The 26,444-nt window shown below is 35.7% G+C and overlaps 6 protein-coding genes and 1 pseudogene across 8 annotated transcripts; 2 read left to right on the top strand and 5 right to left on the bottom strand.

The window, feature by feature from the left end:
* Positions 1–143: 143 nt before the first annotated feature.
* Positions 144–1,783, bottom strand: LOC110228719 (FBD-associated F-box protein At4g10400-like). Its single transcript, XM_021026822.1, has 4 exons — positions 1,741–1,783; positions 709–1,603; positions 491–625; positions 144–407 (listed from the first exon to the last, which is right to left on the bottom strand). The coding sequence occupies exons 2-4, from the start codon at positions 1,555–1,557 to the stop codon at positions 231–233; spliced, it is 1,161 nt and encodes a 386-aa protein (XP_020882481.1). The 5' UTR covers positions 1,558–1,603; positions 1,741–1,783; the 3' UTR covers positions 144–230.
* Positions 1,784–2,364: 581 nt separating this feature from the next.
* Positions 2,365–4,459, bottom strand: LOC110228717 (annotated as a pseudogene).
* A 123-nt stretch (positions 4,460–4,582) lies between these two features.
* LOC110228712 (FBD-associated F-box protein At4g10400-like) lies at positions 4,583–6,336 on the bottom strand. 2 transcript variants are annotated; one of them, XM_021026812.1, is made up of 5 exons: positions 6,182–6,336; positions 5,149–6,037; positions 4,931–5,065; positions 4,841–4,847; positions 4,583–4,708 (listed from the first exon to the last, which is right to left on the bottom strand). In XM_021026812.1, coding segments are annotated over exons 1-5 (1,035 nt in total). In that variant the 5' UTR covers positions 6,184–6,336; the 3' UTR covers positions 4,583–4,706. The 2 variants fall into 2 exon arrangements, with proteins under 2 accessions (XP_020882471.1, XP_020882467.1); XM_021026808.1 differs by having other exon boundaries at positions 4,590–4,847.
* A 161-nt stretch (positions 6,337–6,497) lies between these two features.
* LOC9302627 (ribonuclease J) lies at positions 6,498–12,153 on the top strand. The gene is made up of 17 exons (XM_021026797.1): positions 6,498–6,816; positions 7,170–7,401; positions 7,507–7,630; positions 7,770–7,826; positions 8,056–8,247; positions 8,332–8,409; positions 8,532–8,714; positions 8,932–9,012; positions 9,197–9,262; positions 9,358–9,450; positions 9,549–9,674; positions 9,905–10,018; positions 10,342–10,437; positions 10,518–10,615; positions 10,712–11,136; positions 11,215–11,693; positions 11,805–12,153. Exons 1-17 carry the CDS (start codon positions 6,618–6,620, stop codon positions 11,898–11,900), a joined length of 2,739 nt encoding a protein of 912 aa, XP_020882456.1. The 5' UTR covers positions 6,498–6,617; the 3' UTR covers positions 11,901–12,153.
* A 186-nt stretch (positions 12,154–12,339) lies between these two features.
* Positions 12,340–14,567, top strand: LOC9300922 (UPF0235 protein At5g63440). 2 transcript variants are annotated; one of them, XM_002864801.2, is made up of 7 exons: positions 12,340–12,560; positions 13,155–13,269; positions 13,364–13,517; positions 13,594–13,690; positions 13,770–13,858; positions 13,979–14,047; positions 14,288–14,567. In XM_002864801.2, exons 1-7 carry the CDS (start codon positions 12,446–12,448, stop codon positions 14,345–14,347), a joined length of 699 nt encoding a protein of 232 aa, XP_002864847.1. In that variant the 5' UTR covers positions 12,340–12,445; the 3' UTR covers positions 14,348–14,567. The 2 variants fall into 2 exon arrangements, with proteins under 2 accessions (XP_002864847.1, XP_020882491.1); XM_021026832.1 differs by having other exon boundaries at positions 12,378–12,560; positions 13,163–13,269.
* Positions 14,568–16,534: 1,967 nt separating this feature from the next.
* Positions 16,535–18,383, bottom strand: LOC9300923 (cytochrome P450 94B1). Its single transcript, XM_002866509.2, has one exon. It carries the CDS (start codon positions 18,298–18,300, stop codon positions 16,690–16,692), a length of 1,611 nt encoding a protein of 536 aa, XP_002866555.2. The 5' UTR covers positions 18,301–18,383; the 3' UTR covers positions 16,535–16,689.
* Positions 18,384–24,021: 5,638 nt separating this feature from the next.
* On the bottom strand, positions 24,022–26,304 carry LOC9302628. Its single transcript, XM_002866510.2, has 6 exons — positions 26,033–26,304; positions 25,274–25,319; positions 24,873–24,996; positions 24,655–24,719; positions 24,462–24,565; positions 24,022–24,285 (listed from the first exon to the last, which is right to left on the bottom strand). Exons 1-6 carry the CDS (start codon positions 26,144–26,146, stop codon positions 24,250–24,252), a joined length of 489 nt encoding a protein of 162 aa, XP_002866556.1. The 5' UTR covers positions 26,147–26,304; the 3' UTR covers positions 24,022–24,249.
* Between the last annotated feature and the right edge of the window lie 140 nt (positions 26,305–26,444).

Below are 26,444 nucleotides of genomic sequence, written 5' to 3' on the forward strand. Positions count from 1 at the left end.
CAACTTTGGTCGGAAGAAACGATAATATCTTGATCAACAAGAATCTGCATTTTCTTGGGGGAAACAGACAGATACATATGGAAGTTGGAAGAATCCTATTACATAAATGAACACATCTAATGACTAAAACTAAAATCCCTAATCAAATACGAGTTGGCATGTGGTTGATGCACCGAAAGAAGGTTGACAATTCCTTAATCATCTCAAGTTTTGGAATATAGAAACATGTCTCAGACGAGATTGTTGCAGTCTTCAAGCGACCAACGTTTTCCCAAGACGTAAACCGCAAGATCTTTCTCTTGTGGCCTTCTTCCCAAGTATTCTGACCAGTTGTAGGTTTTTAAACTCGACAGAATACATTCATCAACAGTAATCGGTGGATACTCCCAATGCGAATCATAATGATCCTGCAAATGAGAAGAAGAATTAGGTTAAAACCATACTGTGTGCATTAGACGAGAAATAATTGTTTACCGAAGAAACTTGCTACCATTTCAACAATGTCTAGGACTCGTAAGTTAGGAGAATCTTCAAGCAACCGGACAAGGAGATTCAACTTATCTGTGCATACACATAGCGTCAAATGTTCAAGCTGGTTGAAGACAAAACCATCACCATACACGGTCTGCACACGATGAAAAAGTATTAAGAGAGGCTTCAATAAACGAGACTTGAAGATTTGCAGTTGATAGATGGAAGCTGATTTACCTCTGAACATATCGTAAGACGCTTGACCGATGTGAATGATCCGATATGACTTGAAATATCACGGTATCTAACATCTACATATGCATCCTCCAAGTAGGGCATATTCTTAATCAAACATGAGTGACCATCATCACCCCCATCATCAAGATCCTCAAGTTTGAAATACTTCAAACAAGGAGTATCTATCACTAATTCATCAAAAATAATTGCAGTATCACCAGGTACATAGAGTGATAAACTCTGCAAAGATGGGACGTTAACAGTGACCAAACCCATATCGTACGTGTCCCTATCAAAATGTACCACTAGATCTTCAAGAACAGGGCAAATAGTTAGAAGCTTTCGAAGAGATTCTCCATCTAAGTATCTATCTATTAGAAGTTGTAAAATTTTCAGAGAGGGAAGACAAACCCTGCGAGGAACATCCAAACGAATCCTACCACGGAGTTTCAAGGTCACGAGCGATTTGCAGGTATACAAGCTACTCGGTAATATATATGGCTTGTTGGAATAACGATAAGTAATTTTCAGTTTGGTTAGGTGGCGAGAAAGTGCAACTACAAGCCACAGCTTGATATCTTCAGGTTTAAAACAGGAAGATTCCAAGAAGAGATGGAAGCTTTCGATAACCGGAGCTCTATGTAATGGCAGATTTCTATTAAGAAAACGTTGTAAACTATTTTCCTCAGACGCTAAACCATATCTACCATAGAACTTGAGTTTTGGCAACCACATCCAAAGACACTCCCATCGTTTTGACAAAATGCTCGTGGATACAGCAACTTCTGTTGGAAGAAACGATAATATCTTAATCAGCAAGTCATCTGATAACCCACTGATTTTGTCCATAGCCCAAGATACTGTCTTTTTTTGGATATGATCTTCTTTCTTCTACCTGGAAAATGAAAAACCAAGTAAGCACCAGTAAGACTCAAAAAAGGATTTTTTTATGTCTGAAGCTAACCAAGTGTAAACGCATCGACACAAAGTAAGGTGGTGGAGTGTTAAATGATGAGTCTTTTTTTTTTTTACCTGTGTAGAAGACTCAGTGGAGGCTAGATTGCTGCTGAATCAGAAGATCAAATCCGAAGAACTGCGAAAGCATTTGTCAACACTGTATACTTACTTTTAGTTCTGTAGACTGATTATAAAACTTAAAAATCGAAACTTTGAAACGAGAAAAGGAGGAAGACGAAGAGAGAGAGAGAGAGATGGAGAATTGGAATCGCCGATTGGGTTTGTGAATGGTTTAATGCACAAGAACCATAATTGATACTAGTTTCAAGGATCCGTCCGGTTCAGAATCAGCTGGTTAAGGAAGAACCGATTTTCAATCAATTGAGAGAAAGATAGTTTAAGTGGGCCTGGGCCTTGCTGCTAGTAGAAGCCTACCTTTGACAAATCTTTACATTACGGATACATGTTCTGAACAAAAACTCTTATTCATCCATGAAACAAAAATACAAGTGAAACATATGTATATGCTTTAATGGATTGAGTTGTCCTATTTGTAGTTTCATGTAGGTAAGTCATTTTTCTTTGACCCCTAAACCAAGAAACACGATGAACCACTATTGTTAAACGAACACATCTACTGATTAAAAACTAAAAATCCATATTCAAATACGAGTTGCATGTCATTGATGCTCGGAAAGAAGGTTGACAATTCCTTAAATCATTTCAAGCTTTGGAAATAATAAAAACATGTATCAGACGAGACTGTTGCAGTCATCAAACGACAAACGTTTCCCCAAGACGTAAACCGCAAGATCTTTCTCTCGTGGTCTTCTTCCTAAGTATCCTGACCAGTTGTAGGTTTTTAAACTCGACAAAATACTTTTATCAACAGTTTTCGGTGGATGCATATGAACAGTTTCCTGTGGATGCTTCCAATGCATATCATAAGGATCCTGAAAATTGAGTAGAAGAATTAGGTTAAAAAGTTTGTAAAACTCGATATAATACACTGAGGAACAATACTCTGTTGATTCAAACAAACCATGTCACGTACCATATTTATGACCCTGCGATCAAGTTAAATTAAAAACGAAATTGTGCATTAGACCAAATATAATAGTTTATTGATCGCTACCATTTCAAAGAGATCTAGTACTCGTAAGTTAGGAGAACTTTCGAGCAACCGGACAAAGAGATCATAGTCTGTGTCTACACATAGCTTCAAATGTTCAAGATGGTTGAAGACAAAACCGCCAACGTACACAGCCTGCCACGAATGAAAAAGTATTAACAGAGGATTATTTATGGAACAAAAGCAATTGATAAATGGACATTGGTTTACCTCTGAAGATATCGTAAGACGCTTGACAGATGATATTGATCCGACAAGACTCTCGATATCAGGTAAGGTGACATCTACATATGCCTCTTCCAACTTAGGCATATTCTCAATCAAACAGGAATGACTCTCGTCATTGTGATCCTAAATACTGCAAAGAAGGGGTGTTTACCACTAACCCTTTGAGAGAACCATCAGAAGGTATACGGATAGATAAACTCTGCAAAGACGGGATGATGATGGTTATCATTCTCATATACTCATAATCACGACATTCCAGCAATAGATCTTCAAGAATAGGGCAAATGGAGAGAAGCCGTGGAAGAGATCCTTCATCTAAGTATTGCACTTGTCGCAGTTGCAGAGTTTTCAGAGAAGGCATACAAACCATACGAGGAACATCCAAAAGAATGTCGCCCTCAAGTTTCAATGTCACGAGTGATTTGGAGGTATACAAGTTCATTGGCAAGATGCATTTCCTGGACCAACAATAACCAAAAGTATGCAAAATGTCCAGCTCACGTAAGTTGTGAGAAACTGCAAGTAAAACCCACATTTTGATATCTCGAAATTCAAAATATGAATGAACTAAGTTGAGACGGAAGCTCTCGATAGCTGGAGCTCTATGTAATGGCAGATTTCTATCAAGAAAATGCCGTAAATTTTTTTCCTCCAGCCTTTCATGAGACATAATGACGAACTCAAGTTTTGGCAACCACATCCAAAGAAACTCCAATCGTTTCGACACAAGGCTAGTGGATACAGCATCTTTGGTTGGAAGAAACGATAATATCTTAATCAGCAAGTCATCTGATAACTCACTGATTTTGTCCATATCTTTACAAACCCAAGATTTTGAATACAATCTGGAATTTAATCCCTTTTCCGACCCTGAAATATATCTTATAAAAACAAGAAAACACTGTCTGAAGTCAACCAAACGAATTAATAACCACACAGAAAGGAATTGAGAACAAAACCCTAGAAGGCAAAGCTGGATTGTTAGATGATGAGTCTTCTCCTGTGATCTGGAACCGGAACTATCTGTGGACACTGCGAAAGAATTATTTCAATTCTGAATAAACTGATGATCTGTCTGACTTAAGAATCGAATATTTAAAACTTGAATTGAGGAAGGAAGAAGAAGAAGAAGAAGAAAAAGAAGAAACGTTATTAGAAGATCTCAGAATCGCAGAGCATCGAATCGAATCGTTTTCTTCTTTAAGTGATCAGAACGACGGAGCTTCCTTGTCTATGTCACACCACTCACCAAACAGTTTTCGCTTCCCTTCAATTACGTGAAGCAACGGTTTACACTGCCTATAAACCCTAAATGATCTTAAATCTTGAGTGGGCCTGGGCTGAGCTGCAAGTTGAAGCCTAGCTGATGGAAATGGTGTTCTTCAGGAATATACTTGTCAACACAATATCTTTAGTTTCCTCCATTAAACAAAAATACAAATGAAATATATTGTCAATTTTAGTTAGCCTGGATTGAGTTAGCCTAGATTGGGTTGTCTCATTCGTAGTGTCATGTAGTTACTTAAAGTCAAATTTCTTTTATCCTCCTAAACCAAAAACGCAATGTACCAAAATCTTCATTAATGCTCCGAAAGAAGGTTGACAATTCCTTAATCATCTAAGGTTTGGAATATAGAAACATGTCTCAGACGAGATTGTTGCAGTCTTCAAGCGACCAACGTTTTCCCAAGACGTAAACCGCAAGATCTTTCTCTTGTGGCCTTCTTCCCAAGTATTCTGACCAGTTGTAGGTTTTTAAACTCGATAGAATACATTCATCAACAGTAATCGGTGGATACTCCCAATGCGAATCATAATGATCCTGCAAATGAGAAGAAGAATTAGGTTAAAACCATACTGTGTGCATTAGACGAGAAATAATTGTTTACCGAAGAAACTTGCTACCATTTCAACAATGTCTAGGACTCGTAAGTTAGGAGAATCTTCAAGCAACCGGACAAGGAGATTCAACTTATCTGTGCATACACATAGCGTCAAATGTTCAAGCTGGTTGAAGACAAAACCATCACCATACACGGTCTGCACACGATGAAAAAGTATTAAGAGAGGCTTCCATGAACGAGACTTGAAGATTTGCAGTTGATATATGGAAGCTGATTTACCTCTGAGCAAATAGTAAGGCGCTTAACAGATGTGATTAACCCGATATGACTTGAAATATCAGGGTATCTAACATCTACATATGCCTCCTCCAAGTTGGGCATATTCTCAATCATACATGAGTGACCAAAATCAGCAAGATCCTCAAGTTTCAAATACTTCAAAGAAGGAGCATTTATGACTAACAACTCATTAAAAAGACATCCACTATCACTAGGTATACAGAGTGATAAACTCTGTAAAGATGGGACGTTAACAGTGAGCAAATCCATATCGTCATTTTCAGAATCAAAATACACCTCTAGATCTTCAAGAATGGGGCAAATAGACAGAAGCCGTTGAAGAGATTCTCCATCAAAGTATTTATCAAGTAGTAGTTGCAAAGTTTTCAGGGAGGGAAGACACACCCTACGAGGAACATCCAAACGAATGCTACCACGGAGTTTCAAGGTCACAAGCGATTTGCAGGTATACAAGCTACTCGGTAATATGTTTGGCTTGTTGGAATAAGGATCATACCTAATTTCAAGTTTGCGTAGGTGGCGAGAAAGTGCAATTACAAGCCACAGTTTGATATCTCCAGGTTTAAAACCCCGAGTATTAATATGAAGTTGGAAGCTTTCGATAACCGGAGCTCTATGTAATGGCAGATTTCTATTAAGAAAGCGCTGTAAACTTTTTGCCTCAGAGACCCAACTGACGAACTTAAGGTTAGGCAACCACATCCAAAGACACTCCCATCGTTTGGACAAAAGGCTAGTGGATACAGCAGCTTTGGTTGGAAGAAACGATAATATCTTAACCAGCAAGTCATCTGATAACCCACTAATTTTGTCCACACCTTTACAAGCCGAAGATACTGTTTTAGATTTTGTCTTCCTTTTCTTGACCCTGGAAAACGAAACCAAGAAAACAATACCAGTAAGACTCAAATCTAAGCGCAATTTTTGTCTGAAACCAATCAAACATAACCTAGTGTAAACGCAGCCACACAAAGAAACGAGACAAAACCCTACAAAAAGCAGTTGTTTTTACATGATGAAGACTCGATTTCTGCTACGGCGCCGGCATCAGAAGATAATTTGAGAATCGAAAGTGTAGATCTATATGAAACTTGAATCGACAGAAGAAGAAAGAAGATGAAGAAGAAGAAGAAGAAGAAGGATCGCAGCGAGCTTCACTCACCACTCACCACTCACCACTCACCCACTCGACGAATGGTTTAATGAGATCCAATTTCGCATTATAGTGCATATCCGGTTCAGAACAACCGGTTATTCCTTAACCGGTTTTCAATCAATTGAGAGAAGGTTTATTGTATTCGTCGTCTCCCATCCGATAAGAGAGAAAGATAGTTTACAGTCACAGAGATACTTTTCTCACTCATCTCTCTCTTTCCCGCTTCCATCCTTAAACCCCAATTCTTCTCCAGCTCACAAAAACCCCATCTTTTGGGTTTTGTTTTACAGTGATGATGAAACCTGCTTCTTTGCAAGGTTTCTCCTCACAGGCTTCCTCTATCTACTCCGATGTTCGCAGCCCAGCTACTACTCCTTCGAAAATGGCAGCTTTTAGTGCTCTTTCGCTTTGTCCCTACACTTTCACCTTCCGCCAAAGCTCTCGTATTAAGTCTACCGTTTCCTGTTCCGTCACTTCTGCTCCTGCTTCTGGTCTGTTGTTTTTCTTTCTCTCCTCTTCTTTTCCTATTGGGTTCCTGGGAAAATAAGTTATTGATTGATTAAAGGTGCTCCACTACTGTAATGGGTTTGAAGTATTTTGAATTAGCATAGGAAAAAATTGAAACTTTTTGAGATTTTAGGTTGATAGTGGCCGATTTGGATTTAGTTTCTTCGGAGATTCTCATTCTGATTGTGTGAGTATAATCATTTGAGTATGGTTTGTTATGTGCCGTGAATGGACCATATGGGACTGATTAATCAAGTGGTTGTTTTGTGTATTGAGGTTCTTTGTTCTTTTCTAAGATGTTGATTCTGGTGTTATGCTTTTTCTTTCTATGTTTCAGGTACATCTCCATCCTCTAAGACGCCGCGTAGAAGATCAGGTCGACCAGAAGGAGTTGGAAAAAGCATGGAGGACTCTGTAAAACGTAAAATGGAACAGTTTTATGAAGGAACCGATGGACCGCCTCTCCGTGTTCTTCCCATAGGTGGCCTTGGTGAAATTGGAATGAACTGTATGCTTGTTGGAAACTATGATCGTTACATTTTAATCGACGCTGGTATAATGTTCCCTGAGTAAGTCCGGAGATAGATGCATCTTGTTTATATTGGCGACAAGTCATTATCTTTGTATGCGTGGTGTTAACTTTCCGTGTAAAACATTGCTGTATAATGTTACAGTTATGATGAGCCTGGAGTCCAGAAAATAATGCCAGACACAGGATTTATCAGACGTTGGAAACACAAAATTGAAGCTGTTGTTATAACGCATGGTCATGAAGATCACATTGGTGCATTGCCTTGGGTAAAGTCTTCTTCCACTCTTTGAAAAAGCCCTAATGAGCCATAGACCTTTTGGAGATTTCTAGATAGAGTCTAGGTTCTTTTCCTCTATCCATCGTTGGTATCTGTTCTTTTTGACCAATATCCTTTTACATGAGCAGGTTATCCCAGCATTGGACCCTAATACACCAATATTCGCATCATCCTTCACCATGGAGGTGATTTACACCTTGATTCTTGACTTTTACTTTTCTGTTTCAATAAGTGTTATTTTTGTTAACAGCTACTAGCTTAGATGTATAGCTTCAGTTCAAAATGTATGTACTCCAGCTTGCGTTCTTATCAGTCTGAACTGTCATGTACAGGCAATTAGTTGCCTATATTCTATCACGCTTAATCTTCTCTTTGCATTTTTCTCATTGATGTTTTTGTTTGTCTGTGCAATAGCTTATAAAGAAGCGCTTGAAGGAGCATGGAATCTTCGTTCAATCTAGACTTAAGACATTTAGCACTCGAAGGAGATTTATGGCTGGACCATTTGAGATAGAACCCATTACAGTTACCCATTCTATTCCTGATTGTAGTGGTTTATTCCTCCGTTGCGCTGATGGTAATATTCTTCATACTGGAGATTGGAAGGTAGAGTAAACCCCCTCATAACTTATTTCCTGTCCCTTTGTATATAGTCCTCAAGCTGCATGAGATAAATTTGATTGATAACAGATTGATGAGGCACCATTGGATGGAAAAGTCTTTGATCGTGAAGCTTTAGAGGAACTCTCAAAGGAAGGAGTTACGTTGGTAAGGATTTCTGTATAGAGTCATACTCTTGTTATCTGTTGCATGCATATAACTAAGGTTGAAATGGTTATACTGACTACTATAGTTGATAAATTAAAAACAATTTTCCATCTCTTACACAGATGATGAGTGACTCAACAAATGTGTTGTCACCTGGAAGGACAATTAGTGAAAAGGTGGTAGCAGATGCTCTGGTAAGGAATGTAATGGCGGCCAAGGGAAGAGTAATCACAACTCAGTTTGCCTCTAATATACACCGTTTGGGAAGTATAAAAGCTGCTGCTGATTTAACTGGTCGAAAGTTGGTATGTCTTTCCTCCCAATTTTTAGCTCTGACTATGTTTTGCCTATTTTCCATCTGAGATTGTAGATAATTCTCCAACCCCTGCAAGAGATTTTTTTTTCCATAAATTCCACCATTCTCATTCTATGTCATGTCGCTAAATTTTCCTCAAATTATGCAGCAACAAGTTTTAATTTAGGAAGTTAAAAGAACAAAGGTTCATTTGTTTTCTTATCTAGGTCTTTGTTGGCATGTCGTTGAGGACATACCTAGAGGCAGCTTGGAGGGATGGAAAGGCTCCAATTGACCCGTCAAGTCTGGTATAAAACCTTTCTCTTGTGCGATGAATTTGAAGAGAAAACTTACGCGCATTAGCCATTATTGATGCATAAAGTTTGTTTTAAATAAAAAGCGCCAACACCTGTCATATGTTAGTTTGATGATTCAAATAAGTTCTGCTTTCTAATTTCACCTAATTGTTTGTCCTTTCTAATGTTTACGAAGATAAAAGTCGAAGACATTGAAGCATATGCTCCTAAGGACTTACTGATTGTCACAACTGGATCACAAGTAAGTTAATCTTGTCAAATTGTGGAGTGGTGGTTTCAATTCGACTTTCCTAGCTAATTTATTTGTTACCCTTATTTAACAATGAATCTAACCAGGCAGAACCACGGGCTGCCCTGAATCTTGCATCATATGGGAGTAGTCACGCATTCAAACTTACCAAGGAAGACATAATTCTTTACTCTGCCAAGGTATTTATATGAAAATGTACATACATATGCTTAAGAGCATCTAATAAGATAGTGGCTGGGTTCGCTGAGATATATTTCGGTCTAATGTTTTACTCCAGGTAATCCCAGGCAATGAATCACGAGTAATGAAAATGATGAATCGGATAGCAGATATCGGGCCAAATATTATCATGGGTAAGAATGAAATGCTGCACACATCTGGTCATGCCTACCGTGGAGAATTGGTAAGCTGCTGCTTCTCTTAAGACTCTGTTGATACATTCAAAAGTTTTGTTGCCAGCATTCCTTTCTGTTTCTTTTCACTTCATCAATCTTAGGCTTTTAACGCATATGTAAAGGTATAAAGGCAATAGTTCTTCCATTTTCTTTTCTTTTTTTTTTTCTTTTTTGCAAATTGATGAATATCTAAGGGAAATTTTGTTTCTAATGATTGTAAATTTTCCCTGTTTTTAAGGAAGAGGTCCTTAAAATAGTGAAGCCGCAACATTTTCTTCCCATACATGGAGAACTTTTGTTTCTTAAAGAGCATGAGTTGCTCGGGAAGTCTACTGGGATTAGACACACTACTGTAAGTCTTCACCAAAGATTATGAACTCGTGGTAGATAGATAGCTTACAACATATGAAAATACCGATTGTGAAGATTTTTCTGAAAGTTATGCAACAAGTTTATGAGTTTGATGAAATAGATTCAAATTTCATCTGGTAACAAAGTGCCTGAACCGTGAAAACAGAATTTCTGAGACATGTTCAATTTAAAACAAAAATTTCGTGGAAGGATCCATTTATTATCTCTCTGAAATATAAAATAAAGAAACCCTTGTTTGTCTGGTATTTAACCTAGGTCAACTATTGCTGAATGTTTCACTTTTTTTACTTTCTCCAACTTCAGGTTATAAAGAATGGAGAAATGCTTGGAGTTTCTCACCTGAGAAATAGAAGGGTTCTGTCCAATGGATTTAGCTCTCTTGGGAGGGAGAATTTGCAGGTTGGTTTAATTGTCACTGTTGTGTTCTGTTTGTCTTGGTTAAATAACGAGTAGATTGAATAATCCTAGCCTTGCTGTAGTTAATGTATAGTGATGGTGATAAAGCATTTGGCACATCAAGTGAACTATGCATCGATGAACGACTCCGAATTTCTTCTGATGGCATTATAGTTTTGAGGTATATCTGAATTCTTAAATTTCTGTGCTAATGCATCATCGATAACCCTTTTTAAATAATTTACTAATCTCTTTTTTATGAGTTTTTATAATCCAGCATGGAAATCATGCGCCCGGGAGTCTCAGAAAACACTTTGAGAGGAAAAATAAGAATCACAACACGGTGCATGTGGCTTGACAAAGGAAGACTATTAGATGCACTTCACAAAGCAGCTCATGCTGCTCTATCAAGTTGTCCTGTGAATTGTCCCTTGTCTCATATGGAAAGAACAGTCTCTGAAGTGCTGAGGAAGATTGTGAGGAAGTACAGTGGTAAAAGGCCTGAAGTCATTGCTATAGCCACTGAGAATCCAACGGCAGTCCATGCTGATGAGGTCAGTGCGAGACTGTCTGGAGATCCAAGTGTTGGTTCTGGAGTTGCAGCTTTAAGGAAAGTTGTTGAAGGAAATAACAAAAGAAGTCGACCGAAGAAAGCACCTTCACAAGAAGATTCCCCAAAAGAAGTAGATCGCACTTTGGAAGGTTATGTCTCACTTACACATTTGTTGGTGTATATTCAGGTTCTCTGTATGTAATTTCTAACATACTTTACTCATGCAGATGATATTATTGATAGTGATGCAAGACTACTGGCTGCAGAAGTAACTGCAGCATCAACATACACAGAAGAAGTTGATATGCCCGTTGAGAGTTCTTCAGAAGAGTCGGACGATTTTTGGAAATCATTCATCAATCCATCATCATCACCTTCACCGAGTGAAACTGAAAATGTGAATAAGGTAACTAATACGGAGCCTGGAACAGAGGATAAAGAAAGCATCAGAGACGATGACGATCCATCTGATGCTTCAAATTCTGAAACCAAGTCATCACCAAAACGTGTGAGGAAGAACAAATGGAAACCGGAGGAGATAAAGAAGGTAATTAGAATGAGAGGAGAGCTGCACAGTAGATTTCAAGTGGTGAAAGGTAGAATGGCATTGTGGGAAGAGATCTCTTCAAATCTATCAGCTGAAGGAATCAATCGAAGCCCGGGAAAATGCAAATCTCTCTGGGCATCACTTATTCAGAAATACGAGGTCCGTCTCTGAACATATGAAATCTGTAGCTGTTGATTTGATGTTCATGTTTACAAGATCAAAAGCTCCAAAGTTAGCAATTAAGATTGATCTACACATATTTTGTTGCAGGAGTGCAAGGCCGATGAAAGAAGCAAGACAAGTTGGCCACATTTTGAGGATATGAACAACATTTTGTCAGAGTTGGACACATCTGCGTCTAAGTAATGTCATTATCTGGCCAAAAGAATCATCTCCAAATTGCTTAAATTGAAAAAAAAAAGCAGTCATTATATGATGTATGTAACCTGTAAGATGGATTGTCTGTAGAAGCTATCAAAGCAGAAACAAATGCCTAGGGAGAGAAGGAAGCCTTGACAAGTTTTTTTGGTTTGGTTTTACATTCGGTTTGGCTTCAAACACATGACTTAACCGGATTTTGTTCAATTTTGATGATAATGTCGGTTTTATATTGGTTCTACTCCGTTTGTTTCAAATTCAAAACAAAGGGATTTGGTTTGCGACGATTTTATATACCAATCACTAATTTTTAATTCCGGTTTATCTGTTGTACATTGAACCAAAAGTTAAAGTGGAAATGACGTTTTAGCCCTTAAGGTAGCGTAGTCTGCCGCGGTTCGATGCTCCACCGTCAATCGCAGGTCGCCGCCGTGGCAATTTTGGTAATTATGAAAAGAAGATAAAAGTGAAAGAGAGAGACTATTGCAAAGTGAGAGCTGAGTTTCGACGAACTTTGAAGAAGAAGAAGAACGATGCCGAAGAGAACGACGCACACGTACTCGAGCGAGGACGCAGCGCCGGATGGACCCGACTCTGATCTCTTCGTTTACTACTGCAAGCACTGTGGTTCTCATGTCCTTATCACCGGTTCGTTTCCCTATTCACCTACTTCCGAGTTAGGGTTTAGTTGCCTGAAATTAGAGTGAAACCCTATTTGCTCACTTTGAATCAGCGTGATTCTGAACCAATTGGCGTTATGTAGAATGATTTGCGACATTGCTATTTGGTATCCAGATACATTGAGTAGGAATTATGATTGAAAGTTTCAATCTTTCAACATCAGAGCATCATGCTAATGTATAGAACAAAGTACCAATGAGTTTAGATTAACAACAAAGTACGTTTAGGTCCAAAGACTCCAGAGACAGATATGTTTTACATGATTTAGATTCTTGGGTTTTGTTTCAGGTAGAAACTCTGGTAATGTTGATATTTGTTTATGATCTAACAAGTTGGAATGTTTTAAGACTCATTGCATGTTTCATGTAATCTGTAGATTTACTCATGTCCTGAATCTTTCTTATTGGTTTGGCCACTCCTTGAGAACTTGAAAGCTAAGATTTAAATGGTGAAACATGTCGTTAATCGGATTAAGAGTGTAACATGCAAAATTGTGGAGATTGAAATATATATATGGTATCCTTCTATAGTGCGTGTATACTAATTTAGATCCTTTACAAGATACCCAGTTGCAGAAGATGCCAAAAAGGAAGACCGACAGATCGAATGTACTTGACAAGAAGAAGCATCTTGCTAGGTTGAATGTCAGCGAGGGAGGAAAAGTTTTATTGAAACGGTATGTTTTGGTATAGGCTAGTGAGCAAGTGTTAAGCATCAGATTTGGGTTTAACATCTAAAAGTTTGTTTCTTTATGTTTGGTTTGTTACCAGTGGCGAAGGAAAAATGGAGAGACAGTTTAGAATGAACTGTATCGGTTGTGAGCTTTTTGTTTGTTATCGTGCTGAAGAGAATCTGGAAACAACGTCTTTCATTTACATTGTTGATGGAGCACTTAGTGCTGTTGCTGCAGAAACTAACCCACAGGTATAATTGGTTTCTTATAATTTTTTCAATTCCAAGAACAAAAAGTAGATAATTAATCTGTTATGGCGGCACACAGGATGCACCTGTACCTCCCTGCATTTCACAACTCGACGGTGGACTTGTTCAGGTTGCAATAGAAGTGGAAGACCGTGCACAACGTTCTGCAATCACAAGTAAAATCTATTTTCTTACTCACTTGACATGGATCTTCGATTAAACAATTTGATTTACCCATACTTTTTCTGTCTGCAGGGGTAAATGCTGATGATGTTCGTGTGACTGTTGCCGCACCAGCAGCTCGTGGGGAAGCTAACAACGAGCTTCTGGAATTCATGGGAAGGGTACCAAATCAGTCCTTTAATAATCACTTTTCAGGATTTACTCTCTAATCACGAAGTTTCTTACGTTGAATGAGGATTTTTGACAAACGCGACACGACCTCTGTGTTTTCGCTCTTTCAGGTTCTTGGTTTAAGGTTGAGCCAGATGACTCTCCAAAGAGGTTGGAATAGCAAATCAAAACTCCTTGTGGTATGTTGATCCTTCCTTCGAGTCTCTTGAGAAGACTCTGTGAAGATTCATTTTTTAAAATTCTTATTGGTTTTTCTTAGCTCTAGATGATATGATCTCCACCAGATAGACCTAAAGCTTTAGCTAGTAGGTTTTGCCTTTATACTAATGGCACAAGGACCTCTAAGAGTGGTGACCAAAAATAGGTTGTCGCATTGAATGAATTACCCATTCTGATTTATATATGTTCCCCTGAACCAGGTGGAGGATTTATCTGCTAGACAAGTGTATGAGAAGCTTCTTGAGGCCGTTGTACCGTAAAGTCTGCAGTTTGTGGCTGGTGAACGACTAACTGAAGCTCTGCAACTCTTTCGTTAACACCCTTTATTGGTTTGTTGCAGAGAATACCGAGTTTCATATTTTACTTGAGAAGATAGTTATAAACAATTTACTTTCTTCTTTGTTTTCATGCTTATGCGACCACTAGTCTTTATACAATCCCCTATTATTAAAGTTATTATAATTGTCTTTTGTTCCTTCAGAACTATTTACCAATTGAACTAGAAAATGAAAAGAAAAATATCAAAAAGTTCAATAATGGTTGTCACTTTTAATTAGTTGTTTTATTTGGGTGAAATACTTGTGTACGTAATTATTAAACAAAACCTTGAAACGGACCTACGTTGATGTGTATCGCATTTCCAATCCAAACCTCTTCTTTTTTTTTTTGTGTTTTGGACAACCAATCGAAATCTTTTCATATCTCGTCTGTTGCAATATCATAATCATTGTTTATAAAAAAAATCTTATATATTTTGGAAATAACGGTTGATGTTTGGAACCTAATTTACAACGTGTTATATCTTCGACAAAATTTGAACTCACAATAATTCATATCTATGAAGTTTAAATTCTAGATTTAGATAACGGAAATGTGTATTCTAGTGGTTTGTATGAGTGTTATCTCCTGTCATAATTCAGATTAAAAAACTTGATATATAAACACTAATTAGATAATATACAGTTGTTACAAGTCTATAATATCAAACACATTTCTTGTCTTTTTTTATTGGTATGGGAGCTTCAAAGTTTGAATCTAAATCATTTTCGAAATTATAGCTCCATGTAAAGGCAGTAATAGGCAGGCCCGGCTCACTCATCGGTAAGACCCGATGCCATACAAAAAAAATCCTATCTTTAATAAAAAATTTATATATATATATATATATATATATATATATATTTTTACAAAAAGTTATATTTCATAAATTATTTTGTATTTTATAGCTATTTGGACCTGTTATTTTTGTTTATTAATTTTGGGCCTCAATATTACCTTTTAAAATAGAATTTTGGGACCTTTACATATAGATATTTTATAAAATTTCAGCATAATTAAATAGTTAAATAATAGAAAAACTATGAATTTGGACCTTAAATTTGTTGGACCCGGTGCAAATGCACCACTTGCACATGCCAATAACTGGCACTGGTAATAGGTAAAAATGTAAAAAAAAAATAACTGTAAGAGCTAGCTAGAAGTTGTGGCATTAGATGAAAATCATATGTTGGACAGAAGATAACACATGAATTAGAACACCTAAGAACTTAAAAGTTATATGGTCCAGCTCATTATGTAAAGTTTACAAAAAAAGTGATCACGTTTCTTAGCATTTCTTTGGCCGTTTTAGAGAATATAAAAAGAGTTTAGAACTTTACAAATTCGGCTAGGCAGGTTGAGAAAGACATGTCGATCTTCAGCATATTTCTTGTTTTGTGTTTGCTGCCAAATGGTCGGTGACGATAAGTGTTTTAGTGTTGTGTACTTGTGTTAATCCTATTTTAAAAAGTCTTGTAATTTAATTGCTTAGATGATAGTTAATGAAACTTTTAAAATTCGTTGTATCTTACAATATGTCTACACTAATTACAAAACCTATTATTTCAAACAATTTTTCAGTGTATCGTCTGCAGAATAAAACGATCACCATTGAACTAATTAAGCTTTCGTATAGCTAATTTATAATATATATTTCCAGAGGTGACTGTACTGTGACATGTTTCACATGTTTCGGTTGCATCTCTTCGCTGTATCGAACCAATCGTTACTGTAGCCAGTTTGTAATTATATATATCTGCCCCAATCTCTATTTTATTAATATTAGACATACAAATACCTCCACAAATTGTTTAATGTGTGACCTATGTCTATCAAACTGATTAATATATTGCATCCACTTCGATTAGACCACATCACCACATATTGATTTATATATTTTTCTATTCACAAGTAACTGTCTAGGCCCAAAGACTAATCCACGAAGCCTTGCATCCGGGTACGCTTTATCCCATCGTTAAGGGAGCGGCTAGGTATATATATCTGCCCCAATCTCTATTTTATTAATATTAGACATACAAATACCTCCACAAATTGTTTAATGTGTGACCTATGTCTATCAAACTGATTAATATATTGCATCCACTTCGATTAGACCACATCACCACATATTGATTTATATATTTTTCTATTCACAAGTAACTGTGAATCACACACATATATTTATTTATTTGATTTAAGGTATAACCCACACATTTTACATATTAGTTGGATATTCTATAAGGACATGACTTGATTAGTTAATTAATTAAATAAATACATCGAATCACATATGCTCTCTCCTCTTGATCTTCACCTTTAGCCCACCAGCCATGTGAGCCGTTAAAAGAGGAACAAAAACCGCCGCCCGGTTATCACAAACCGGTACAATCTCAAATCGACTCAAAACCGAACCAACCACGTATTTCATTTGTGTAAAAGCCATTTCTTTCCCTATGCAAACCCTTGGTCCGGCTTGGAAAACCGGAAACTTGAAGGAACTGACACTTTTCAAAACCCGTTTTGTACCGTTACTCGGTTCTTCCTCAAACCACCGGTTCGGTTTAAACTCTTCCCAGTCTTTACCCCACACATTCTCCATCCTTCCCATACCGTAAGGGAAGTAAGTAACTTTGTCTCCTTTTTTAAGAAGTGTACCATCTGGCAAAACGTCGTCGTTTGCTGCATGCTTTGAGTCCCAAGCCACTGGTGGGTAAAGCCTCATTGCCTCACAGATACAAGCTTTCGTGTAACTCATCTCTCTCAAATCCTCAAACCCTAACCCTAAAGATCCTTTGTTTCTCACTTCTTCTAGTATCTTCTTCTCCACGTCATCATTTTGACTCAACAACCAAAACAGCCACGTCATCGCTGCCGACGTGGTATCCCTTCCCGCCATAATAAAGCTGATTACACTATCCCTCACGGCTTCTTCCCCGTGGCCAGCGGCGAGAAACCTCGACAGGAGGTCCTGCTTGTCCGACACGTCACCACCGATATCGAGGCTTTTCTTTTTGGCACGGATGATCTCAGAGACAGACACGTGTACGGTCTTGATGGCTTCCCTCAGCCTCTTCTCGCTCCCTACGTTCAACAAACGCTTCAGCTTCCACACGGCGTAAACTGGCTCCGTGGCGCGGCGAGCGCTGATCTCCGCCGCTACATCAAAAGCTTTAACAAGATCCGGAACGGGTCGGGTCAAATCCAAACAATCCGGATCCCAACCCAACGAAACTTTGCATACAACATCGAAAGCAAAGCGCTTCAAAACCTCCTGAAAGTCAACCGTCCCTCCACCGTCCACGGCGGAGGAAAGCACCAGAATGAGGCGGTTTTGGACTTCTTCACGGATGATTTCGAAAGTGAATTCCCTAAGAGAACGCATTGTAAACTCGTGGCTCGCGAGTTTACGCTGTGAGCTCCATAACTCGCCGTCAGAATTAAAAATTCCGCCGCCCAGTAGATCTCCTAGGAGGTCGGTGAAAGGTTTGCCTTTAGGGAAGTTATAAAAATTTGTTTTGAGAATGTGCTCAACGTTTTCAGGGTTTGCAGTGATAATAGTCCGACGACCGAAGAGGAGATCGACGGTGATGGTTTGAGTGGGAGAGAGACGGAGAAGATCTGTGTACCATTGGAGAAGACGGTGGCGGTTTTTGTTGAAGGAGAGAATAGAGCCGACGAGTGGATATGACGTCGGATTAGAGGATGGTGTGGTGGTTTTGGCTTTAAGGGTTTTTGTTGAAAATGAGAAGATTAATATAAACCCTAAGATTGGAAATAGGATGAGAATTATTGCCCTGAGCATTTCCATTTTGGATTCTTGGGTTTCTTGTTTGGGTAAGTTAATTATGTTGTTTTGATGTGTGTTCTTGGTCTGCAGAGGAACTATTAGATACATAATATATATATATATATATATATATAGGAGAATAGAAACAGAATAAAAGTTGTGGCTCCGACCACATCACTTCGATACAGAATACGACTGATTAATAAAGTTTTTTTTCATTTCTTTATTTGAAACATTATTATTTTCAGCAATAAAGCTATTTTCAAAGAAGGCTTACCTTAATATTAGTATTGTACTATTGTCTCAAGTCCCAACCCTAATTTTGATTAATAAAGCCAATGTTTTTACATTTGAGTAGATCAGCAAACGCTGGCATTCATTTTTAACAAAATGGATAAAATGTCATTTTCAGAAGAATGCAAAATTAAAATGGAAAATTTGTAAGCTCGTTTCTTTAAAAATGTCAACCATATAAGCTATTTTTATAATGAAAAAATCATACATACATTGGACCTGACCATTACAAATTGGAATTTTAGGGATTTTGGTTAAATAAACAAGAAAATTTGATATTTAATCTATCTTAAAAATAGTTAAACGTGATCAACAAGTTGTAATTGCTTGAACAGATGGATTTGAGGATATAAACTATAATTAATAAGTATAAAACTGATCACGTTAAAACGTTTTTTGAAACATCATTCATTAAATGTCGACGAAACATGGCAATCACACAGGGACCAAAGAAATGGAGTTAGATTGATGTATACTAATAAATTGATTTGGACAAGCCAGACCACCGCTCTGGTGGCCAAGTCTCCGGCCAAAATTAAAATCACTTTAAGAAATTGACACGGTTCAGACGCTGAAAAAGTAAAACATTTTGTTTTCTTTAGCGGAACAATTTACAATTTCTAAATATATTTTATACTTATTTAGTTAATTAAATGGTATCTAAAAAGTCAAAACTATACTCTCTAGTCTCTACTAACGCATAATGGATTTTAATGTAGAAAAAACATATAAATGTTGCTTGTGTATATTAGGAATAAGAATATCAATTGGCCTTCCTGGAATAGTACAGAGGTTCTTGAATCTTTCACTTAAACACCTAAGTCAGTACAAACTCTATTAGTTATTTATTACTATTACTGTTCTAATCTTCAGCACGTATTTAGACAAAAAAAAAAAAAAATCTTCAGCACGTGATGACAACAGTGATGACCTGACAAATAATGAACTCTGATTCTTAGGAGATCTTTTGAATCAAGGGAATATCATCAAATAATATATATATATATATATATATATATAATACTCATCATTTTGCAATAAATATGATCTTTGTATCTAAGGAGTTGATCCACGTATATATATGCTCAAAGACGGAAATAATTTAAGTTACCAAAAAAGCAAGAGAATCTCTTTACGAGACGAAATTCGGATTCAAATACTGAATGCATAAAATTGAGTGGTTTGTAATCTGTGTATCTTACAATCGATTGAGCTATCAACATGTTTTATTGCCATATGTAGTGTCGATAAGATAGTGAACTATTAAAATCAAGATTACTGAGTCTCATTATGCATATTTGTTTGTTCTCACTAAATTAGCCTAATTTGTTTTAGGCAGAAGAATAATTCCTTACATGAGGACAAAGTATTGGTTGGAGAATCCGCCAATAACCAGACATGTGTCGGATAAGATCGAACACGTTGATGAAATGCTTCAGCCGAAATTTGAAACAATCGAATGCACGATTATTAGCTGTATGTAGAAAAACACAAATAAAAATACACTTTTTTGCGACTACTAGTTAAGTGGATCTTTATCAATTTTTGTGCACGTGGTTCTCGTGGTTTGAAAATTGAGTTTCTCTCATAGATCACACAAAAGTCGGAAAGCTAGTTCCATTGACTTCTTCATTTTTTTTTTTTGAAAATTACCATTGACTTCTTTTTAAGCTCGTGTTTCCCGATATTCATCCACATTTTTAAAAATAATACAACCTCTTTGTCTCATCTGACATCTATGGCTTTGATTGGTAAACAAAAATAAAGCTGTACAGCTTTGACAGTTACCAATCACAAAAACTTTATGAAAAGCGGTACATTATAACATAAATAGTTTTTTTTGACAAAAACAAAAACAAATTAAAACGGTTACGGTCAAATAAGGTTATGGTTAAATACGGTTACGATTAAATACGGTTATAACGGTTACGGTTAAATACGGTTATAACGGTTACAGTTAAATACGATTACGGATAATTATGGTTATAGTTATTTAATGACTACAATACGGTTAATATCGGAGGCGAAATCTTAAGAGTTACCTAACTTATTATAATACTTTTCATAAAATCAAAAAGTATGTTACAAACCAAATTTTCTTCATTTCGAGCAAAATAACAGTATAACATATTTGTTTGAGAAAAAGACCATTTTTTATAACGTAGATTTTTTCATATGCGGTATCATTTACTTTTTTAAAAATTTTAATCTGAACATTCGATAATTGTTTTTGCATTATATGGAGTTACAATTATATTTTTAAAGTTTTAACAATGCGGTTAACCATATGGTTAAATAACGGTTTTCATATGTTTACCGTTAATTAACGGTTACAGTTAATATATTTTTTAACTGTAACTAATTATTTTTTACGGTTAACGGTTACGGTTTTTAACCGTTTTATACGGTTACGGTTGAGAAACGGTCTGTAACCATAACCGTATTTTGGATCGTAACTGGACCAAAAGCTAACCGTAACCGTATTTTGGATCATAACTGGACCATTTTTCAACCGTAACCGTATAAAACGGTTAAAAACCATAATCATTCACCGTAAAACTAGATTAGTTACGGTTAAAAAAAATGTACTAACCGTAACCGTTAATATACCGGAAACGTATCAAAACCGTTATTTAACCGTACGATTAGCCGCACGGTTGACCGTATTATTAACCGCATAATTAAAGTTTATAAAATATAATTGTAACTATGTATAATGCAAAAAAAAAAGTCTCGAATGTTCAGATAAAGATTTCAAAAAAAGTAAATAATACAGTCTATGAAAAAATATCATTAGAAATAATGGTTTTTTTCTCAAACAATTATTTTGGAATGTTATATTGCTCAAAATGAAGAAAATTTTTATTTATTATAGGACTAGTAAATTCATATTATTATTCTAACAATAAAATATTGTTCATTCTATATAATCTTAATTTTCATATGTAATTATATACTAAAGTACATTTTTATGTAATTTTTTTTCTTTCTAAATTCTTAATATTATTTATTATGTGTACTGCTATGATGTTTCCAATCAGAATAAATTTTTAAAATTTGTTCTGCGTTATTTTTTTGTACAGCTTACGTGTTTTATTCTTTTGTACAGCTTTGCACTATTCCCTAACATTGTACAGCTTTACACTATTCCCTAACAGCTAACAGCTCCAGCTAACAGCTAATAGCTTGTTACCAATCAGACCCTATACTTAGTTCTAGATATTTCTCATATTTATCGCCTACTCATTAAATTTTTTTTATCTACTAAGTTTTTTTAACCAACTCATTTAATTAAAATAGACGACAAAATGTGGTGTAGTGGTTTATATTTTTATTTATATTGATATAAAATACAGGGTATATATATTTTTAAATGATGCACAAATTTCTTTTGTAATCCGGCTTTAATAATTGATTGATTAATAAATGATTGATTGTCAATGTGGTTGAATCCTTTAACTCAAATTGGAAGTTATTAAAAAAATGGATGATTTACGTTCGGAACTTATTATTAGTAACAGTATATGTGAAGTATTAAACAATCAGAAATTGTATTCGAAACTAGATTTTTACCCGCGGTACACCGCAGGTTAATTATTTGATTTTTTTATCTTTTTATAAACTGATGAATTTGTTGTATATAATATCTTTTGTTGTACATTGCGAGTCACATGCGTTGTAACTAAAAATAAAAATTTTACGTTGTATTTGTTTTGTTTAGTGTTTAAAATTGTATAATTGTATTTTGATTTGTTAATCCCAGGATTTCACCCGTGATATATTATCTCGTATTAATATCAATCCAGATCCGACCCGTCCCACCATATAATCATGTCCCGTAAAATTAAACATCATTTTGTTATTTCTTTTAATAACACTTTTATTTAAAAGACATATAATTCGAGTCAATTTAAAAGTTTGCTTTCAAATAGTTTCTATAATATATATATATATATATATATATATTTTTTTTTTTTCAAATTAGTGTGTGTTTTTAGACCAATCCATAAAAATATTTTTAAAATGTATATTAAAATACTAAATAATTGTATTTCGATTTGTTAATTTTAAGATTTCACGTGGTATATTGTCCCGTTTTAGATAATTGTAGAAATTAAGAAAATATATGAATGACTCAATTCCGGGTCAGAGTAAAAAAAAAAATATGCCCTGATTAAACGCTCAAATTTGTTTTTCAAAAATGTTAATATAGATTGTACACATACTTTTTTCTTCATCGATTGAGTAATATATGTCCGTTTTAAAAAATTTGAATCATAGCATATGCAGAAAAAATCGAATTTTTTTATTAAGTATATATATTTTATAATAGTTCAAAATAATATAAATATAAGATCATATAAAAGTGAAATGAGAATCATATATTTATGTTTTAATTAGGTAGAGAGGTTTTAGGAAATTAGTTCAAATTTGTTATATTAGCATTAAATAATCATATTTGATTTCTATATCTATAAAAATTGTAGAGAATATGCCATAAATAAAGAGTTTAGGTATAGTAATTAGTTGAGAAAATATATATTTTTTAGATTTTATTGATTAATTTTCGTTTTTTAATTTTGTCAAAAATAAGGAAAGATCCGATTGAAGATTTCCGGGTCAAAATTAAACAAAATTTGACCCGATTAGGAACCCCAAAAAGTGTTGCAAAAATGTATAGTAGATGAAAAAAAGAAAACCCAAGGTTAATTAATTAGTTCATATGCAAAATATGGGGAAAATATGTGTAAGATTGGTGTAAAAAAAAGATTGGTGTGAGCCTGTCACGTTGTGACCAGAAAACGGCGCCGTTGGAGAACTGGGTCCATTAAGTACATGAGCTCTCTGAACCATAATAAGCATCGCAACGAGTTTGTAGTATTAGAAAATGCCCACAAGACCACAAGTGTCCCCATTCTTTGCTTTGATTTGACACACAATTATTTGTCATAACGAAAATTGTCGTTCTTATAAAAGTACTTTCTCTTTCATTTTTCGTTCTCACAACTTCATTTTCACCGTCCAAGGAGACTCGTGGTTTTGAGTCACACTAATTTTTATGATGCTAGAATATTAGAAATCAATCATTTAAATATCAGCTGAATAAAAACAAGAAGTTATGAAAAATAAACTAAAACTTTACTATCAAGATTAAGAAATTATTTCAAATTTTAATAAATTAACAATTAATTTAGAAATTTAACACTAGATTTTCACCGTTAAATCATAAAGTCTAATCCGTAAAACCTAAAATTTTAGCGCTATTTCTTTTGTTTTATTCATTTTATCCCCTAATAACCAAATATATACAATGGTTTATGTGTTTGTAATTTTTTATCAAAATCGCCACAAAAGGATTACTTGGTTTCACTTTTTGGTAGGTGAACAGGAATTGAAAATTTTCATGTCTCACTTTGCGGGTCAAATGTTTTGGCTTACCTAATTCTCCTTTGACTCTTGACCATTGTGTTGTACTTAATATAGGCCGGCCCAATGCAATTCCATCACATTTTTGGTTACACCAAGACCGTCTGGTTTGTTTGGTTTGCTTCACATATCAAAAGATGAAATCCATGTTACAAAGGTCACCAAACCGGATTCATAAATTAAAGTAGCCTAATTCCTGATAACAAATTCTCCAGATGAGATCAGAAGGATTTGTATTTGATCAAGAACAACAACAATTTTCATATCACAATTTTCTCCTATTTGGGAAACCTCTAAAGATACATATATTCACCAGGGAGATTTCTCAACTTGATTTCAGTTGGCACTCTTTAGACGCGCAATGAGCTCATCCTGCAAAACCAGTCAAGTTCCATAATCAATAAGTGCGATAAACAAAAACCGGAGGCAATACAATCTAGTTGAAGATAAACGCTTTAAGATATTATTGTGAATACAAGATTAAGAAGCTTTCAAGAGTTTTAACAGAGATTTATATAAAAAAGACATTGGCATATAATTTGACTTGCCTTTCTTCCTTTTGTTGGAAGGCCCTTCTCCTTGAGCAGGGCACGGAGCTTCTCAACTGTCAAAGACTGAAAGTCTCTTTCGCCAGTGCGACTGCTTGATCCCTCTGTGCACAAGAAATTCATTGTTTAAACTCCAAGTGAGATATGATATTGAAAAGTAAATAAAATAGAATTAAAGGTATAAAGAGATAACCTTGTCTAGATGCATTAGCAGCTCTTTTAGCTGAGCTTCTGTCGTCCAGAGCCCTATTTGCAGCCCTACGATTAAGAAACAGTAAAAGATGAACAAACCAGTTTTGTAGCCAATAAAAGAAATGGACAATTCTCATAAGAGAGTATAAGTTTAGAGATTTCCAGTCAGTAAGATTAGTCATGCGAGGGAGGCAAGAACTAATAAAGTGTTGTTGTTACCTCTTTTTAGGACCATCTTCAGCAGTTCCTTTTGAGTCTTTAGAACTAGATTCGCCTTTTTGCTTCTTTAACAAGAGAGATCTAATTAGTATATTTTGCTGGTTTGTTTTGATATGCTGTCCTTCTGGATATATGACAAAATAAAAATAAGTTAGGAGTTTTTAGCAAGACATTTAACAAAAAAAAGTTTACAGGAAACAATGGCTTGTTACTGAAACGCAGCTTATTCTGAAATAGATAATCCAGTGGCCCTCAATTACTTTTACAATGTAGCCATATATCTCAGCGAGAGAGAAAATGAAAAGGAATTGCTTTATGAGACTGCTGCAGGAAACTGTCTCTAAGAAAACAACTCATCGAACAAAACAGAAAAAAGAATGGAGTTTTTAGAAAAGAATTACCTGGGGGAGACGTGTCATGCTCACAAATGTAGACCCGCAAGCTTCCCTGAAATCTTAGACAAAAGAAAGTTACTAAATGTATGATTAAGCTTTAAAGAACGAAGCTATTACTACAAAAATAGATGAAATAACTTCAAGGAAAGAAACACTCTGGAATTTGAGATCCTGCCAAGTAACTACATTCACAGGAAAACTAGAAGTGAAGGATTTTGTAAGAAAAGAAATTGTAAAACAAGAGTAGTCAATGTCCAATATGATCGCACATAAGAACTATGCATTTCTGAGTCCAACTTTTGACAATAACACAACGATTCAAAGCAGTAATTAACAAGATTGATTGTCATGAATTGAAGCAGTATAGTATTAGGCCAGATTAGTAAGTGAACTCTTGTACTTATCATTACACAATTCAATCACAAATCTCAAAGCTTCAAGCATATATATATACATGGAAATGGTAAAATCCAAAGTACAAGCAGAAACTTTGAGCCTATTGGCAAGAATTACAATAACAATTCAGACAAGAATTATCTGATTAAATTCTACCCAAACCAAACGATCTGGAACTACAATCGAGTGAGCAAGATCTGATTGAGCGTGTTGTCTGGACGACCAATGAGTTTTTAATTTGGAACAAAAATTGAAGAAGCATATAAAAGCCAATCACTTGGTAAAACCCAAAAAAATACAAAATTCGGAATCCAAAGTAGACCTTACAACTACATAACAAAAAAGGCGGTAATGAGTGAGTCAAATTACCGGATTGGAAGAGACAACGGTAGAAGACAAGAAACCGCGAGACGGGAGGTCAGATAGGAACTTAGAAGCCGTTTGGTCAGAAGAATCGGATGGCTGAGACGATGAAGCCTCCATTGACAAACCACTGATAAACCCTAGCCGAGGCCGACGAACCGAGAGAGAGAGAGAGAAGAAGAAGAGGAGAGAAAGGAGAAGAGGAGAGAAGCGGCACAGAGAGAAAGAGAGTCACCGTCCGATTGCGTCTATTGGAGAAAGATATGGGCCTTTATTGGGCATTAAGATGATTTTAACTTCATACTTTATTGGGTCTCTTTCTAAACCGGTTCAAAATTACCACACCAATTGATAACAATCTTGGCTGTAAGTTAACACTCTGATTCACAGCAACTGAAAATACACACACATAGAACCA

This window comes from Arabidopsis lyrata (genome assembly GCF_000004255.2).
Source record: "Arabidopsis lyrata subsp. lyrata unplaced genomic scaffold ARALYscaffold_8, whole genome shotgun sequence".
NCBI lineage: Eukaryota > Viridiplantae > Streptophyta > Magnoliopsida > Brassicales > Brassicaceae > Arabidopsis > Arabidopsis lyrata.